The sequence below is a fragment of the Eschrichtius robustus genome, chromosome 13 (genome assembly GCF_028021215.1).
Source record: "Eschrichtius robustus isolate mEscRob2 chromosome 13, mEscRob2.pri, whole genome shotgun sequence".
In the NCBI taxonomy this organism is placed as follows: Eukaryota; Metazoa; Chordata; class Mammalia; order Artiodactyla; family Eschrichtiidae; genus Eschrichtius; species Eschrichtius robustus.
The window spans coordinates 68,106,573-68,126,938 of NC_090836.1; the positions used below are offsets into that span (position 1 = coordinate 68,106,573).

At 38.4% G+C, this 20,366-nt stretch overlaps 1 protein-coding gene across 8 annotated transcripts in view; it reads right to left on the reverse strand.

Annotated features, from left to right (window-relative positions):
• Positions 1-20,366, reverse strand: part of LIN7A (lin-7 homolog A, crumbs cell polarity complex component) — a 242,791-nt gene that overhangs the window by 19,964 nt on the left and 202,461 nt on the right. For all 8 annotated transcript variants that reach the window (XM_068560209.1, XM_068560210.1, XM_068560207.1 and 5 more), the window contains one exon: positions 19,529-19,738. In XM_068560209.1, the coding sequence (XP_068416310.1) occupies positions 19,529-19,738 (210 nt within the window). The remainder of the gene's footprint in view (positions 1-19,528; positions 19,739-20,366) is intronic.

The following is a 20,366-nucleotide window of genomic DNA, read 5'->3' on the forward strand; positions in this document are numbered from 1 at the left end:
ATATAAGCACCATGCTTTTGATTTTACCACATATTTTCATGTTTCCGTAATCTCTCAGTTTTACTTCCTCAGACTAGATGGTTCTTCCTCCTTCTCCTGTCTTAGGAAACCTCCACTCATCATTCAAAGTCCATTCCAAATAGCACTTATTCTCTAGTATGTTATTTTCTTGCTCAAAATTCAGTGTAAACACCTTACAATGGCCTGTAAGGACCTTTACTCTCCACGCCCAGCTGGCCTCCCCAACTCCACCTTCTAAGACTCTCCCCCTCATTCAAACCCCAAATTACACTGGAGTTCTTTTTTGTATTATACATGCCTGGTTCATTCCTGCCAGGATTTTGTATGACTAGTTCCCTCTCATAAAGTTCTCAGGTAAAAGGTGTTCAACTTTAATATTAGTTAGAGAGATGCAGATTAAATCCAGAATGGAATAAAAGTTATTCACTTATTTTTAAAAATTGATAACTATTGCCGAGGATTTGGTGGAAATTTTTATTCTCATACAATTGGCAATAGAAGCTGGAGGTCAATTTGGCAGCATCTATTAAAATAAAGTGTGCCCATGTGCTCCTAACCTCGTTTGCCACCTATCAGTATTCACCCTAGAAAAATAGTCATTCATATACATAAAGATTTTCGTTGAAGCAGTGTTCACAATAACAAAATGAAACAAAACAAAAAAAACCAATTGGGTAACAAGCTAAATGTCCATAAACAGGGGAATGGTTGAATTAACTCTGGTACCCACATACCATGGAATACTATACAGCAGATTAAAAAACGTAAGTATGTACTGAGAAGACAAGATATCCAAGACATAGTTCTGAGAAAGCAAGTCATAGAAAAATAAGTATATATGAAAATATTAGTGTATTTTAAAAACTTAAAATAATGACTAACATTCATTGAGTGTTTACTATCAGGTACTGTTCTAAGTGCTTTAAATTTATCAAAATAGTGACTCTTCCTACATACCTGGTGAGGTATGTAACATTATCATCCCAATTTTATATATGAGGAAACTGAAGAACAGTAAGTTTCCATGGGCGCACCATTAACGGGTAACAAATCTGTCTCCAAGCCTGGCCACCTAATCACGGCTCTATATTGTCTCATACACTTTATATCTAAAAATAAATAAATAATTGAATATATGTGTGTGTGTGTACTTGCATGCAAAGGAAAACACTTGGATAAATACCCACCATCATAGAGTTCCCTCAGTGGGGGAGAGGAAGGAACAGGAACTGGAATGGAGTGATGGAGAGGAAAATGATTAAAGGGGCTTTTAAAAAAAATCTGACCAGTTTTTTAACATTGAATTCTTTGGAAATTTTATAAGGATGCATTCACGTATTTCTTGTATGACTGCTGTAGCCCAGAATCAACATGAGGAAGGTGAGTCATTCTAGAATAAACTGAAGAACGTGGGAAAAAGGATAATTTTGTTTTCAAAGTGCTTTGAGGCACAGCTTTGAAGTAATTTGAGCAAAACTAAATTATAACTGCAATTGCCTGGGCCATTTAGGTGAAATGAAGGGGTTTTAGCTATATTACCTCAGAAATTATGGACGTAGAAGTGTGGTTTATGGGAGCTTCAAAACCCCAATTATAAGGGAAGGCCACCAGAATTCCACTCAATCATGACCGAACGCTTTTTCTCCTGGCATCGGTAATTTGCTGAAACCTGAGTTTTCCTTTCCTCCATTAACTCTTGGTTGTTTATTTGTCCATGCTAGCTTCAGTTACATGACCTGCTAGATCATTCATGTTTAAGTGTGAATGATATAAATCGAGGATGATGTTTGACTAAGAAATGGTGAAGAAGAATTATGAAACACTGCATGTTCGAATTTTTGTTTTTCACTAATGGCTCCTAAGATGAAAAACTGCAGTGATTTCGAGGCTGACAGATGTGAGATCCCAGAGAGTTACGAATCAGTCGACCTAGAAATTCTTTTGAAAATGAAATGAGTTGGTTTTATATTTCTCCTTTAGTACAATTATTATTGATCCTCTCCTCCCATTTCCCCAAATAACAATGCATTGTAACAAAGAAACATAGCTGTTCCCTACATAACAGGTTCATAATGAGATCTGTTTCTTCTCTCAGTAAAACATTAAGTTATATCTACCCCTGGTTACCCTGCCTCAAATTCCAGCCCCTTCTAGACCACTCTTCACATTGCAATCACAGCAATCTTTCTGAAATGCATATTTGATCGTGTCACTCTCTTGCTTAAAATCCGTCTAAATCCCCATATTGCTCAGATGCAGCCCTAGCTTTGCAGTCCGGTGTGCCTCATTACAATCTGGGCCCTGCTTACATTTTTAGCCTCATTTGCCAACTCTTAAGGGTCCAAATGGAAGAACTGGCCTGGCCATTTTCTCTCGTGTCTGGACTCTAGCATGGTTTACTCTGAGGCGGCCCTTTTGTGCTCCTTGCTGCCTCCATCCACCTACCCAGCACCTACTTGCCTATGAGTTTTCTTCACAGAAGGAACCATCTCTGGCCCTCCCAGGCCTGGGTTAGATGCCCCTGTTATGATCTCCCATGGAACCCCATACTTATCCTTATTTACAAAATAACCTATGTTGCAGAGATAGTCTTCTTCCCTGCCTATTTCCTCCCCATACCTGTAAGTGTGAAATCAGGGGTTTTTATTTTTTATTTCACTGGTGACTAAGACAATACCAGGCCCAATAATATTTTTTTTTTTTTTTTTTTTTTGCCAAATGAATGAATGAATAAATATCTAAGTTTTATGGATTGATTAATGTTCATCAACAAACTTGTAACTTAACTATGTTGTCACTTCTCAGAGAAAACATAATGATTTCTTATTTAAACCAATGGCTGCCCCCTTAATTATGAACTAGTAACAATCAACACAATTAATTTATATAGTAAATAATTTATAATTAATTAATTAATTAATTTAAATAATTTATATAGTATCTACTATGTGTCAGGAACTATGTTATGCCACTTAAACACCAAAACATAAAAACAAGGTAGCCACTATTATTATCATCTCTTAGCAATGAGGAAACTAAGGTTCAGGGAAGTTAACAGATTGCTTCGTAAACTCCATAAATTACACTGAATTAGTTTGTGAGACTTAATTTGCCCAGTGCATTTAGAGTGCTTAGGAAATGCCTGGCCTGTAAGCACTCAAAGGAAGTCTTTTCTGTTACTACAGAAAAGTCAATTTTGTTACTACACTTAAAGGGCTGCCTGCTTTATTTCTACACCTAGTGTTTGGGGATTTTCAAACTACCATTAATATAGTGGCATATACATTGAGTAGAAGATACATTTTTGAAAAGTTGCATTTTTTTAATTAGCAAAAACTTTAAAAATTAAAACTGTGAGCTACTACTGCCCAATTCATCTCTACCTTCGTTTCTTCTCCAACATGCCAGTGCTCTCCCATCTTAGGGACTTTGCATTGATTCTTTCCTCTGCCTGGAATGTTCCTCCCTAGATACTCATACGGCTCCCCCCGCCTCATCTCCTTGATTCCTCTTCTCAAATATCACCTTCTCACTGAGGCCACTCTGCCCAGCACTGCACCCTCCTCTCTCTACCCTGACACCCCCTATCCTCCTTAATCTTTATTACAGTTGATAATAAATACTTTTTGAATGAATGAATGCATGTTAAGACTATGTCCAGGCAATGTTGTACAACCTCGTTTGGCCACATATGTGCTTCAGATACAGGGCATTTACGTATATTTTGTCAATATACTGCCCTATTTAGTAGCTCTCAAACTTAGGGTTTGGTGGAATAGCTAAGCAGGTGATCATGGTTTGATCTAGGAAGAGTAACACAACCAAGAGTGGTAAAGCTGAAAGTTCAACTTAGGTTACCCATGTTCCTAAAAATAACTGAAAGTGCGTCAGAGGGAATTTTAATGACTATATTTGACTTGTTTTCTTCACAGAATAATCAAACATGCTTACTAAAAAATTACACATAATTAAACTCTCGATGATTTCCTTAAAAATTAAATAAATTTATTAGAGGCCAAGCAGGTTTAAGTGATTGGGGTACTTTGTGGAACACTCAAAATATGTGCAAAATTATATTCAATGCAACTGGAGGAAAAAATATTTTAATACCTACAGATGTTGACACCATAAAATGATGTGTGATCTGATAACTAGCATCAGACAGCTTTGCATTATCCCTCCTGCCAACTGCATCCAACAAAACAGGACCCATGTGAAATGATGTGTGCAATGGTTCCCTGTGGTAATTAGCGAGAAATTACTACATCCTGGTCAGTAATATTTAAAATTGCTTCTAACATTGTATAAGAATGAAGAGCAACATAATAATGATCATTTAATATACACTTTAAAAAAAATTAAACAGATCATGGGCATAAAAATAAAAAGAATTTCAGGATTAGCAGCTGTCCCACTCCTAGCCTTGTGGCCAGCCTTATTTCAGATCTATTGTAAAACTCAGAGGGCTCTGGTACCCTGAAGACTTCATTTTTAGACTTTATTGAGTAGTCAAATAGATACTGTGCCTTCTAGACTTAGGCAGAAGAGAAAAGTGGTGAGGCCTTAGCATATCTCTGTTTATGACATATTGACACAGAATTTCTCAAATCACCCAAACCTACAGCTCAGGCCAATTATAAGTAATGTGGTCCTCTCTATTTATGAAAAACTTAACTTGATGTTTCTAGGAGAATTAGATAGAAGTGAGCTCCTTTAGGGTATGAGCTATGATTTGTTTAAACTGTCCCTTTCCCAGTGCCAAGCACATGGCACGTGGTTAATAATTCTTTTTTGGCAGTCTGATTGAAGCCTTTAAAGTGGTATTCTTAAAATACTGTTTGCCTGTAAAGACAGGTTCAATAATGGTGAGCGGTCAATCTCCTTGCCTTTGTTATAGAAGGTAATTAGGGTCAACTGCAGGGCTCCTCCTCACAGATCCTCAATTCAGAGACAAGCCTTAGATAAAGTCTCTTTTCAAGAATTGGCCTCATTTGTGAAATTCCGTGCATGCTATGATTTGGTAGGAAGTCCATTCTATTCACATACACCATACAGTGTATAATGTATGCAATTTAGATTTTAATGGTGCACCTAATATTTGGTTTGTATCAGTCTCCTTGAAATTGGACCAGTTTAGTTTAAGAAAATGGTTCTCAACCAGGCATGATTTCACCCCTCAGGGGAGAGCTGGCAATGTCTGGAGACACTTTTGTTGGTCACCACTGGAGGCGGGAGTGTGACTGGCCAGGAATGCGGCCAAACATCCTACAATAGACAGAACAGCCTCTCCAACAAAGACTTATCCAGTTTAAAATATCAACTGTTCTAAGGTTGAGAAACTCTGACTAAGACAAATTGATTTAGTGAAAAGTTTACAAAGCAGAATTTTTTAAAAAAATAAAGTTTTCTACTTTAAAATGCTGCCAGTTTGCTAGAACTCAGTTAATTCATTTAAAATTACCTGCGGCCTAAAACCTATGCCCTCTCCAAAACCAGATGAAATCGTTCTATTTTGTATACTTTCACATGGATGACCTGCAGACACCACAATTTGCTGAGTAATGGGCACCTCACTTTCTTGCCTGAAACACCTTTTTTTTTTTTTTTTTAATTGCCAAGTCACTGGAACACGTTTTGGACCATCACCAAGTGGAACTGTACTCTAAGGCCCCGAAATGCAGTTTTCTTTACATTCGTCCATGATGCCTGTGGGCTCCCGCCTCTGACCTGAGGTCACCGAGTCCTCCTGAGAGCTCAGCCTGAAACATCTTTTCTCCTGTATCAACAAGAGGCAGGAACCATGCCAGAAACTTAGGACTTCCTTGGTAATTCCCTCTCCTTTACCTCTCACATCTAGTCAACCACCAGGTCTTGCTTATAGTACCATTACCTCCAAAATAGTTTTGAAATCTCTTCCTTTCTCTCCATCCTAATTCTTTTCTTGCAAGAACTTCATCACGTGTCTCCAAAACTCCTAGGAGTTTCCTAGTTGATCTCCCCACGTCCAGTTTTTTCTCCACTCCTTCACATACTCCCACTCCCACATGCTGGCAGTTGCCAGATCAACTTATCTAAATGCAAAAAAAAACCATGTTATGTTGGCCATTTCCTACCACCTTCAAATGATAAGTCCAGACTATTTATCATGGTTTATGGGGCACACTACAACATGGCCCCTGCCCATCCCTCCAAACCCAATCCCACCACACTTTGCCTTACTTTTTTTTTTTTTTTTAGTACGTATCTTTCACAGAATTCATCCATTTCACCTGTATTGCCATATGTTTTTCACAATATTCCCTTAATACCCTTTTATTTTTTAAAAATTAATTAATTAATTAATTAATTAATTTTTGGCTGCATTGGGTCTTCGTTGCTGTGCGCAGGCTTTCTCTAGTCGTGGCGAGCGGGGGCTACTCTTCGTTGCAGTGCTTGGGCTTCTCATTGCGGTGGCTTCTGTTGTTGTGGAGCATGGGCTCTAGGTGTGCGGGCTTCAGTAGTTGTGGCACGTGGGCTCAGCAGTTGTGGCTCATGGGCTCTAGAGCACAGGCTCAGTGGTTGAAGCACACGGGTTTAGGTGCTCCGCGGCATGTGGGATCTTCCCAGACCAGGGCTCGAACCCGTGTCCCTTGCATTAGCAGGCGGATTCTTAACCACTGCGCCACCAGGGAAGCCCTGCCTTACTCTTTCGCTACAGACATCATGCTGTTTCTTACGTTTGTGCATTATGTTGTCTCCTCTGCCTGGAGTAACCCTCCATCAACCGACATTTCTATAGATAACTACTATTTATCCTTTTAAAATTCTACTTATATATCATCTCCTCTACAAAGCCAGAAGGTGTTTTTTGTTTTTAAAAATTCTGAACTGTCCGCCAACACTGTCCACATTATCCAATGGCAATAACTGGCTGGAACTGTGTTGGGACATTTCCTCTCTAGATTGCCACAGTTCCCACTTGGTCATCTCCATTCATTTATATAATCTCCTCTTGGTCCCCACTGTAGTCAAATTTATCACTCCTACTCTAAGGGGAGCCAAATCTACTTTTACAAAACCAAATCTATTACAGCATCATGCTCCCGTGGCTTTCAGAAGTAGAAGCTCAGTGACTGTCTAGAATCCTCAGGTTTTCTAATGTCACATTTTACTATATTTCTGAGTATATACTGACTACTGCATATGTGGTGATGAGTTCAGAACGAAAAAGCTGAGTTGAGACGCAGGTGCTGGGTGATAAGCTAGGCTCAGGCTGATTTTAGGAGATCAAATCTTGTGCATACCAGCCTTGCAGAGATTTAAATTCAGGCTCAGTCAAAAACATAATTGCAACATATTCAGACTTTAACTCCAGGATGTAAAGTCTCAGTGCCTTGCTTCATATTCAAAGTTACATTCCTAAGTCTTAAGCTACGCCATATTTGCATAGTTGCTGGTGATAACAGGCACACCTATGAATAAAAACATGACTTCTGAGAAGTGTTTAGGTGCCACCGAAGGGCTACAATGTAATCTACATTTCAGAGTAAAGTCAGCAGCAAAAAAGTTACCAACGAATGATTCTGTATCTATGAGAGAAGACAGAGCAAACCAAGGAGGGAAGGCTTATGGTTCAATATGAGACACTTTGCAACTTCATTAAAACTGTCCACACCCCATGGCTGAATTTAGAAACTGTGGTTCTGGCACCACAACTTCTAAGACTCTCTCACTGAATTTCCCATAGCTGAGGCTCAGCAACTAACATTTGAGTTAAAGTTTGGGCATGTTACATGAACCTCCCAGTAATCACATGTAGCTCATGAAGTGTTATTTGATTCCCATCTGTATCAGTGTCTTCTTTCTTTGAGTGTATAATCAGGAACAAGATCAAAATCCATTCTATAAAACTGTACAAACTCTGAGACTTAACTTGGTTTGCATTTCATTGGGTACACCTATGGAGCTGTGGTTATATTAACAACATTCCGACTTTGCTTTAGGCTGGTACCAGTAGTCTCCAGGCCAACATTTAGTAAGTTAGAAGAATGGTCCTTCTCAAGCAGGTTGGGCTTAAATCGAATCATAAAGCATAGCTTTTAGGCAACAGAAATTGGTTTCTCCAATAATGGTTAAAACAATAACTGGTAATTGGGTTTGATGAGTTTCATAAAGCATAAATGATGCCAGAACGTGACCTAGCACAGAACTTGAAGGCAAGCACTGTATTCCTTCAAGGTGAACCGCTTATTTCTCAGCCAATAGAGCTTATTTCTCAGTCTAATAGAAGGATCCTTACTCTGTTTACATTTTCTGCTTTTGTAAATTAAGACTTTGCTGCCACAAGAACTATGAAGACATCCATCTGGGGGTTTGATGAAAAGGCTGTTTAATAATAATATACAGCAATAATGCTGTATTTTTGTGGAAAGATAAAGTCATATTTTTGCCAGTGCTATATTTATCAATTCTCTCTTTTACCTTCATTAGGAAAGGTAGATAGGACGCTGTCGTTACATCAGTTTTACAGATGTAAGGACACCCAAAAATCCAATGACTTGCCAATAATCAACAGCACATGAGTGGGAGCTAACTGCCTCTTAAATTAGAATATTTAATGAGAGACGTTTATTGTCTCTTGAAAATAAACAGAGCAGAGGAAATGACTTAGTCTGAGCTGAAAGTTTATATCTACATGCAAGAAAATTGTAAGATAGGAAGGAGACTATTACCTGCTTTAAAGAAATTTATATTAACAGTTAATAATAATTAATAGTTAGCAGCTATTGGGGTTAATTATTTTATTTATTTTTAATTTTTGGCTGTGTTGGGTTTTTGTTGCTGTGCACGGGCTTTCTCTAATTGTGGCGAGCAGGGGCTACTCTTGGTTGCGGTGCACGGCCTTCTCATTGCAGTGGCTTCTCTTGCTGCGGAGCATGGGCTCTAGGCACGTGGGCTTCAGTAGTTGTGGCAGATGGGCTCAGTAGTGTGGCCTGTGGGCTCTAGAGCACAGGCTCAATAGTTGTGGCACACGGGCTTAGTTGCTCTGCAGCATGTGGGATTTTCCCGGATCAGGGCTCGAACCGTGTTCCCTGCACTGGCAGGCGGATTCTTAACTACTGCGCCACCAGGGAAGTCCCAGCTATTGGGTTTTTAAAAGATATCTGCCATAGTGGCAGATACTTTCACACACTTTCTCTTATTTTAATCTTCAGATCAGCCATGTGAGAAAGATATTATTATCTCTGTTTTACAGATGATGAAATAGAGCCCCCAAATTGTAAATGGTCATATTATGGTTAGACTATCCTTAAACTCCTCAGAAACTATAAGAACTTGAAATGTAATGACTTATTTGAAATGTTGAAAATATCAATTGACAATAAAGTAAAAGTTTTCTAATTTCCATTAAAAGTAGTGATAAAAAGACAGAAAACTACTTCTAAAGTTATCAGATGCCAGATCTTATTCAAGTGGTTGAAGGGTTTAGAAAGAAAATTTCAATATAGAAAAAATAATAATACTACACTAAAACAGAAGAAGTGTAAGACACTTCAGTTTTTAGTGACTAGCCATAGTAGGTATCAGAAATTCTTAGCATAACACCAGATTTCAGAATTGATGGACAACATCGAGATTCCTATTGCACTTAAAATAAAATATAACCTTTTTGGTAGCACCTATAGGAATCTGCCCTATCTGGCTCCCACCACTCTTCAGCTCATCTTGTCCAACTCTCCATGACCCAGTCTCTGCTCTTTTTTCAGCCAATCCTGAGACAGGCTGGGACCTGAGACTGGGACCCTTTGCTGCAGGGCTTGCACCTGGACAAACGTCTCCTCCAGCAACAAAATACAAAGAAACTATAAGGGACCAAAAATAACTGCGTGCATACACAGTTGGGGCAAATTATGGACAACAAGATAAAAAAGGACCAAATCCCACTGCTACTTGTGAAGAGCCAGGAGCAAAAACAAGATGTTGGGAGCAAAAGGCAGGGTACTGCGCATGCCCCCTGTACTCAGCACCACCAAAGGGGTGGGCAAAGCACCTAAGCCATCCCTCCGGCCAGACCCCTGGACACACCCCTACTCTCACCCCATATAGGAATGAGCTCGCCCCTCCTTGGGGAGCGAGCAAGGGAGTCTGTTACTTATTTTTGTTCCCCCCTGCCGCAGCAGGGGCCCCAGTAAAGGCTTGCCTGAATTTCTTGTCTGGTTTCTTATCAATTTCTATTGATTAAGGAAGGCCAAGAACCCTGGTAGGTAACAGTCCTACACTACAAGTCATGGACTTTCTTGCCTGGATACCTTCACACAAGCTCTTCCTTCTGATGATGACTGACTCATCCTTGCCCTTAGTCTCAGCTTAAATGTCACCCCTCAAAGAGGCTATCCCTAACACTATTAAAAGGAGCTCCTCTTATTCTTTTATATGGCACCTTGTTTTCTTCTCCTTTTTCCCCTTTAACACTTGTTATAGTACTTCATTATGAGGCAGTGTTATATTCTGAAGTATTGATATAAATTTGAGTTTTTTGTGTACTTCTCCTCCCCCTTTGCTTCCTTCAGCTTACATCTACAGAGCAAATAAAGAAACTCAGAAATAGCTGAAAGACTTTGACAGTAAGGCAGAAAGAGAGGGTTGCATTTTTTTTCCCCCATTATCCAAAGACTAGATAGAGATTGGGGCCGGGGGGCGGGGGGGGCAGGAGGAAGAGAAGGATGAAAAGCTTCACTGATTATACAGGTAGAAGTAAAAGGAGAAAAGTATTCAAAGTGGGAGGGGAAATAGAAAGTTGCATTGTCAGAACCAGGAGTAGGTGGAAAATATTCAGCATATACTGTCCTGAGAGTGGAAAACCAGTGTGCTCATGGTCTGTGGACAAGTGATCCCTTTCCATAGCCCTGGAAACTTGTAAGCCCTCTGAATTTAGAATAATGGTTTTCAAAGACATCAGGTCTTATTCACTGGAACCTGTAAATGTTGCCTTGTATGGAAAAAGGGTCCTTGCTGATATGAGCAACTTAAGAATCTTGAGATGAGATTACCTTGACTTATCTAAATGCCCTAAATGCAATCAGAAGTGTCCTTGTAAGAAAGAAGTAGAGGGAGATTCAACACAGAAGCTGCAAGAAGCAAGAAGCATATTGATACAATGTTGAATAAAGGTAGCAAAAGTGAAAAAAAAAAAAAAAAAAAAAAAGAAGCAAGAAGCAAATTCTCCCCTAGAGCCTCTGGAGGGAGTCCAGCCCTGCTAATACCCTGGTTTGGGGTCATTCAAACTGATTTCTGACTTCTGGCCTCCAGAAATGTGGGAGGATAAACTTCTATTGTTTAAGGTGTCAGGTTCGTGGTAATTTGTTACAGCAGCCACAGAAACTAATACACACATGGAGTAAAAATCTCATTACTCTGACCAGTGTGACTGAACTGAATCTCTGGGGGAATTTCCTTTATGCTGGGATAAGTGATGGCTATACCACCAGTTACATCTACATGGATATGTATACAGGCGTACCTTGGAGATACTGAGGGTTTGGTTCCAGACCACCACAATGAAGCAGATATCACAATAAAGTGAGTCACACGGGGGCTTCCCTGGCGGCGCAGTGGTTGAGAGTCTGCCTGCCAATGCAGGGGACACGGGTTCGAGCCCTGGTCCGGGAAGATCCCGCATGCCACGGAGCAACTAAGCCCGTGAGCCACAACTACTGAGCCTGTGCGTCTGGAGCCTGTGCTCCGCTACAAGAGAGGCCGCGACAGTGAGAGGCCAGCGCACCGTGATGAAGAGTGGCCCCCGCTTGCCGCAACTAGAGAAAGCCCTCGCACAGAAACGAAGACCCAACACAGCCCAAAATAAATAAATAAATAAATAAAATTAAAAAAAAAAAAAAGTCACACGTACTTTTTGGTTTCTTAGTGCATATAAAATTATGTTTACACTACTCTGTAATCTATGAAGTGTACAACAGAATTATGTCTAAAAAAACAATGTGTATACCTTAATTTAAAAATATTGCTAAAAAATGCTAACCATCATCTTACAATGCAAGGTTGCCACAAACCTTCAATTTGTAAAAAACTCAATTATCTGCAAAGCACAATGAACAAGGTATGCCTGTATGTTTATTACCATCATCATCACTATTTTTCTACTCTTTACCAGACAGAAAGTTCCACGAAGGTTATAACCCTTTCTCTTTTGTTCACATTTATACCCAGGTCTCTGCTTAGCAGCTGTCACATAATAAGTGCTTTACAAATAATTGTTGAATGAATGAAAAATATTGCTAAAATAGCACAAAATGAGAAAAACACAAACAACAAATGGTAAAAATAACTACAAAAAAGACTGTACCAGAAGAGAACTGAATAGTCAAATACCCATTACTAGCAATCTAAATAGAGATTTAGGTCAGTCTGACCCCATGGGTGGGAATGCTTTCCAGCATATAGAGACTTGTACTTTAATACTTGCTAAATGTGAGTGTATTCTGGCATTGATACATTTTCGGTCAATTTCATCAGCACAGCCTCAGGGTATGCTCAAAGCTCAAGCTGGTCTATTCACGTCTGAGAGCTAATGTACCTGGTGCCCATTCCTGTAGGCTGAAATCACAGGGCGGGAATGTAGCAGTTCTGGCCTGTGAGCTATTGTTACCTGCTCAGTTGGGATAGCACAATATTCTTCTATTCTGCTTTTTAAGTGAAAAGATCTATCATGAGCCAATTCAGAATGAAGGGGACTAGAACACTACCTGTTCAATGTTGCAAAATATACCGGATTATGCTGCCTTGTTTGTGCCATTCCTAAAGTGACTGGGTTAAGGCAACATAATCATACTTCTCTTGGAGCCTTCACAACTGTGAGTGGAGTGTCACATGAAATTATTCAGAGAACAAAAATTTTCAGCACTTAACTGAAATTCCAGCTTGCACTCCTATTTAATTATAACCCAAACAATCTCGCACTCAGCTGCCCAGCAAGGTAAAGAATCTGGTAACAATTCCTTGGCAAAGAGAATTTGAGAATAGCTTTACTTGAGGCCTCCTAGCCTAGAACTTAGGGACGCTCATGCCAGGCCTCTACAGGGACCCAAAGGCTGAGGCTCTGCTTTGCCTTCCCCCTCTTTATGCCTGCACGGCTTCCCTCTAACAGCCGCGTGGACCCCCAAGGGTGAGTGTGGATCAGGGCTGTCACTGGCTGTTCAGGCCACACTCTGGCCCTGTGCTTTCTGCGCCTGACACAAGGTGGAGTGATGGGTTAGACAGGGATGGAACCATCAAACACTTTCATACCAAACTCTCTGCACCCCCTCAGGATTCTGAGCCATTCGAATTCAAGTAAATGCCTCCTTTTCCAAAATGCTACTGCTTTTCAGGAATGGTTCTTAACTTTTTAAAGGTCAAAGCCTTTTATGAGAAACAGAAAAACAACAGACCCTCTCCCAACCAAAAATGCTTATGCAAACCCATAAAAGTTAAAAAAAAAAAAACCAGAAAAAACAAACGTGATCTTTTCTACACCATACAGGAAAATACTTATCTTTTAAGGGCTAAGATATTTATTTACCCTTAAATTAGGATGAATAAGGCCAGACTGCCCAGGTTAGACTCTCCATCTCTGTCATTCAGTAGCTGTACGACCTTGGACAAGTCATTTGATCTCGCTCTTCCTCAGTTTCCTCATTTGTAAAATAAGAGTGACAATAAAAGCACCTACCACAAAAGATCATTACGAGGAAATAACAAATTCAATATGTAAAATGCTTACAATGGTGCCTGGAGTTAAACAAATATATATGGAGCTTTGACTATGTAGATAGGTGCTGTTCTAAGACTGAAGGCAATGAACAGAAATTACTGCTGTCAATGGGGCAGGTGTTTTTAATGTAGAGCTTAAATTTTCATAGAAATCTTATAGTGTATTTCATAGTAATTAAAAATATCTTCTTATGTATATTTTCTCTTTGTTCAGATAATAGATAAGTAAGATTTAATACAGATTTCCCATCTGGGACGCTGTAGGTTCAGAGAGCTCAGATCTAGACAGTTCTAATTTATGTTTCATCCTCATTCCACACCTGACAGCCTTTCTGCATAAATAATTTGGGCTGTGAGGACTCACCCTTAACTTGGCATAGGTATTTATAAAATGGGAGAAAAGCCAGATTCCAGGAAAACAATTTATTCTGTTCCATCCCTCAAGTTTTACTCATTCATCTGTTATGCTTAAAAATCAATTAGCACTGTTCATACACTGTATCAACAGCTTTATTTAGGATTAACTACAGAGCTGGGCAAATTTAACTGCAATTTCCCTACCAATGATGCTCTAAAAACAATGCCTGGATTTCAGGAGCTAATGAAGGTCTCTTTTGACTATGACATATTTTTAAAGTTCTTATGCTTTTATTTTATCTTTCTGCCCTGTGCCTTCCTGTCTCCATCTGTCCTCTCTCCCATCAGCACCAGGATATCATATTTCAGGTTGATTCTTGGGGACTTCCTCCCTTTTAAAAAATTATTAGGAAATAATTATTGAGTCACAGGAAGTTGAAAAGAAATGTGCAGGGAGGTCCTGTGCACCCTTTACCCAGCTTCCCTAAATATTAGCATCTTTTAAAACAACTGTATAATATTAAAACCAGGGCATTGACATAGGCTCAATCCATGGAGCTTATTCAGATTTCATTGGGATTTACTTTTTAAGTAACCAGTTATTACATTTGGTAAGCATCGGTTATGATCACAATGAAGGCTGAAATTCACTTCTTGTGTGTGTATTTGGTGTGGGCCTGTGTGTGCACATGTGTGTGTATCCATTTCTGCGTGTGTGTGTGTGTGTGTGAGAGAGAGAGAGAGAGAGAACAAACTCTGACCCTACCCATTTCATGAGACTTTTGAGGAACAAATGGGAGAATTTTAGGTAAATACTGTTCATAAACTGTAAAGTGCTAGATAAATAAAAAGCATTATATTGTAGTATATGTCTAATGCTCTGTTCAAGAAAAAAATGTCTCATTAGTAGGGTACACAGAGAGTAGGTAGAGCCTACTTACCTGTATAAGGAGGGCGTGTGTGTGTGTGTGTGTGTGTGTGTGTGTGTGTGTGTGTGTGTGTGTGTGTGTGTGTGTGTGTGTGTGTGTGTGTAGGGGTATTTAGGAGTCTCAGCAAAATCCCATCTGAAAACACAGTCACACAGTTAGAAGGGACCTTGGGACCAACTGTTCCAGCCCTCTACACTGTACACATATTTTGAAATACTCTTGCTGGTTAGTCTTCTAATCTCTGATTAAAACTTCAAATGATGGGCACATACTGACTTATGATTCAGTCTTTCCCTATGCATTTAAAGGTCCTTTCTTATAATAAGCTGTAATCTGCCTTCCCTGTGGCTTTTATCCACTGGTCTTGGTTCTGCCATCTGCTGCCTCACACACTGGAGGACAAGTGAAGGCAGCCATCGTTCCCCTGAGTCTCTTCTCTACCCTAAACAAGGCAAGTCCTTCTTCCCATACAAGACTGCTTGACTCCGGATGAGCTTATTGTTCTTTCCAAGGATGGAACCAGGATCAAAGCACAGTGGGGTGTGAGCTGAACAGCTTATTCAGAGCTGGACCAGTCTCCTCCTCTGTCTGTACATGATATTTGTATTAATGGCCCCTATGATTACATTAACATATTTTTGTGTTTTTCTTTTTTTCCCCTCAACTTGCTTCATTTTTCTCTTGAAATCAATTGAAATCCCCCGGGCTTTTTTTTTTTTTTTTTTCAGGTTTTGTTATTTAGCCATTCCTTCCTGATTCTGCACATAGGTAGCTAGTTTTCTGGGCAAATGAGCAGGACTTCATGTAGATTCTTATTAAATTAGGCCTATTGTACCATTCTATTGATATTTTTTGTATCCAGACTCTATCACTAAATGTATTTACTGTCCCTGCTGGCTGCATGTTGGCTGTAACCTTTATATACAGCCCTTTAGGTCCTTCTCAAAATTGCTGATGAAACACTTCGGTATAAAAGGGTGAAAAGGAGATCATTAGAAAGCTATAAATTCTAACTGTAACATTGTGACCTCCTGTTACCCTTAAATTTTAATTGAGCATTCAGCTCTAAGTTTTTACTGAGGATTGACCTAAGAAGTAGCCATGCGCAAAAAGCCTCTGCATTTTCTATAAAATTGTATTAGGTGATTCAATATCTCATTTGTAAAAATCCCATGGGAAATTTCTCCTGGAACTCAGGGATAGAAAAAAATCCCTGCCAATGATAGCTGAGCTGGTATGAGTTTCCTTCTGTATTGATTTCTAAGAGGCTAAGAGAAAAAAAAGTACTTGCTCTACTGCTGTATCTTTTCTTTATTTCTATTTATTGATTTTCTTCCTTTCTATCCCACTTCATTACCTAACATGCCATGTTAATAATTCTGTATTAACATATTTTACTTTTTATCAGATATCATGATATATCCTTTCTAAAAGCAGGTAGGGCATAAAAACAAACATGCATAATTAAGACATCTTTTCATCTGTCTTTTCAGATGTTTAAAGGTCCATGCAACAATTTCTTTACTTTTCAAGTAGGACACTAGGAAATTTTCCCCAGAGTACTTGTACTGAAGTAGTAAGGTTTGCTTCAGCCCTTCAAATCACTTCCTTCCAAAATTTGTTCTCAGTTTAGAATAGCATGTTCTGAAAATCTTCCATATTAATTTCCCCAAATGGTACTTTATTTTAAAGTGTAAATTTGATCATTTGCTAACATTTTCTCTTTTTGGCCCTTCCATTACAGAATTTTTTTTTTCATTAAATACTGCTATCTGCCTGGAATTATTTATCCTGAAAAGACTTGTGGATTCAGTGTTAGGAGCCCAGGGTTGTTGCCTTGGATTAACTACTTTGTGTGACTATTGGAAACCCACTGGGTCATGAAATTTCTCATTTACAGAAGGAAAACTACCTTTTGATGAATATCTGATAAATATTAGTACTGCTAAAATGTATATAACTTACTTTTAAGTACTTTAAAATAGGTAGTTTATAATGTATAGTTTGACTATATAGATGTACAATGTTTTAAACTCCAACTTAGAAGCTTAAAGCAGTCTAGGTGGTCAGCAAACATATAGGGTGTTACCAAGGCAACATTCTAGAGGTTGGTCACTACAAAAGCATTTGTTATACCCATCTTGATGCTTTGTTTTATTAGCAACATATGTCAGAAATGGATTCTCACTGGCACAATTAGTGACTTATTAACTAGCATTATAAATGGAACTTAATCGACAAAATTAAAGGTTTTAAATATAAGTGGAATACTAAAGATTTTGGAGACGTCCCCCACCTTTGCAATGACCAGGTTACAAAACTCTTAAGGAGGCCCACAGCCTGTACCAAAGGATCAGTGGCCTAAGTTGAACACTAAAGCTTCTTATTTCCAACTGTCAGTCTAGTAGAATTTCTGGTTGTTTGATGCTGAATATAAAGATAACAAAATCCTGGCTCTGGAACGTTGTTTCATCTGCCTCAAGTAAACCTTTTCTTCAAGGTAATGATTGGAACATCTGAATGGGCAGAGAACTAGGATGTCATCAAACTTACGGAAGAGGTGGTATGAGTCTATTAATGCCTATTTGCTAGTAAATGTTTGCTAAAATATGCCTATATGTGTAGCAGAATTTGCTTTAAAACTTATAACTGGCAATAGCAATATCATAGGGGGACTGCTAACCCTTTTCAACATTCTGCAGTAACCACACTTACCTATCAAAGGTGTGTATAACCAAATTATCACAGGATAGCTCTCAACAGACATTTTGCCTCATTTTAATTTTCATCAGAGCCCTTCAAATTAGTCACTACTCCCTTACTCAGATTAGGAAATTCAGGTTTAGGGGATATTAATCCATAAAAATATGGATATTGAGTGGTAGAGCCTGTTGTGTCTGATTCCATTGCTCCAATTCCTCCCGCAGACGCCCAGATAAAGTCACATGGTCATTGCAAGGAATGGATGAGTGGTTATGAAATGGCAGCAGCTGGGTTCCCTGCAAATGTATGGGTTAAACAAAGGCTCTTTAGCCCTTCTGACATATAGCTTAAAGTCAACTCATATTAAATTGATTTAATATATATTTACTGTTGCTTTATATATATACACTTACTATTAATATAGTTTTGGTTCTTTTTTTGTACTTCTCATGTTTTAAAATCTATACTCTCTTTTGATCTACCCAATATATTCAGAGAAATTGTAATTTCATACTGAGGCACAGATTACTCTGTGGCATAATTGCATGACCTAGCTCTAGAGCCCTCTCCTAGAAAGCTTGACTATGAAATTGTCAGTTGAAACATGCTTTGAAAAAGTCACAGTTATCTAAAGGTCAATAAGAAGCTCATCTCAAAGCATTGTTGCATAGAAAAAAGTAAATGAAATGGTAATTTTAGAATTGGAGTGCTTAAGGGAAATAAAATATTCATGGACTGATGATTTTGATGTACATCAGAGATCAGTGGAGTTGAATGAATGATTTTGGGTCCTATAAAACTACTAATCAGGCTAAAAAAAAAATGCAAGATATAAATAGAAGAATTTACGCCATAGTTACCAACAAAATATCACATTCCAAATTCAGTTATTTTGGATATTATGTCCTTAGCAGAAATCAATATGGCCACAAATAACCCAAATCTAATTTATTTTTTAAAATCTTAAGTTCTTAGAAGACAGATCCTAGGTGAACAGAAAAGTAAACTTTGATATGTTCCTATCTATACTTCTGAAATTTATGCTTTTAGGTTAATTATTTTTGATTTAAGTAGAAGTTATGGGGAAAAATTATTCATTTCACATGAAGCCATTTCATTAACAACTCGTTATTACACGTGGAGGTGATGGCATCCAAAGAATATGAGGTTATGAAAAAAATGTATGCTCTTAGTTTTAACTTTATGTGAAAACTAAAATAAATATGATGAATAAATAATATAATCAAACTTTTCCAGGAAAGAGGCTGATATATTTTTGTTATACTATAGCTGTATACCCGGCTTACAGAATTATCTGTGCATTAGCCTTTTCTATGTGTGTTATTATTACACATATTAAAATTATTCTTCCTCTTTAATGAAAATGAAAAATATATAGAGTGAGAAGTTTTAGCTTTATTTTTTAAATGTGTATATTTGCTTATAATAACTGAATAAAAGTGACTTGAAATTATGTTCTTTTAAATATTAATTCAATTATAGTATTATATGGGGGAAATTCTACTAGTTGGGATAGTATCTTGGGATGATTTTCCCACTAGGTCCTACTTATCATCCCTGAATAAGACAAAATGAGACATCAAAACTATAAAATTACTGCTTTTGTAGGCTTAATATCCATCAATGCTGAGGAAGCTGTTTGGACACAAAATTAAGATTTGTTCTGGGATTTCAACATTGACTTTAGTAACAGCAGGGGAAAACAAGAATGTGCTTAGAGAGAAAAACCTCTGATTATGTCATGAACATACCACTCCATTCACTGATAGTAGCTGGTCTCCTCGCTTGAGGCCTCCGTGTCTTTCGGCCACCCCTCCAGGAATGATGCGAGAGATATAAATGGGGGAATTTTGCTCCTTTCCTCCCATCACATTAAAACCAAGGCCTTCATCTGTTTTTGGCAGCTCGACTACCCGAGGGTGGGAGTGGCCTTCACTAGCTGCAAAAGCTGCAACTGTTGCCTGAAAGAAAAGATGGTCATTTGGTGATAAAAACGAGGGAAATAAGGCTAATCATATGACTTGCAGTGTGTAGATCAGGCAACTCCTCCTATTTTATAGCATTCTCCTGTGAAAGAAAGAACACGAAAGGGAGGGGGCTTTCTTCATTTAGATGTCCTTTATAATTCCTTTCTTTGGTAAAGCTCAGCCCAACTATTGATATTTCCACCTTTCTAGACCTTACCCATTATGATAAAAATTTCCCTTCCTCATAAAAATCTTTCCCACTAACCTTGGTTAGATGCAAATCTTCCTATTCTTGGACTCCAAATAGCTTTGGTACATATAATACCTACATATGGTACATAAACTATAATTACTGTATATACTGTATATATGTTGACCATGGGCACCTGAAGGGCCGAGACTGTGGCTTACACTTCTTTGTATGACACACAGTCTAACTTGGTGTTTGCACATAAATGTATTCAATACACTGAGGAGCACTTATATGTATATATACTGGTGAATACATCTAGAATTTTGCTATTGCCAAACCACTGGCTTAGAAAATTTAGTTTCTTTTTTTTTTTAATTGAAAATGCCTAAAAGAAAAAAAAGCTAAAAGAAAATAATAGATTCAAACAGA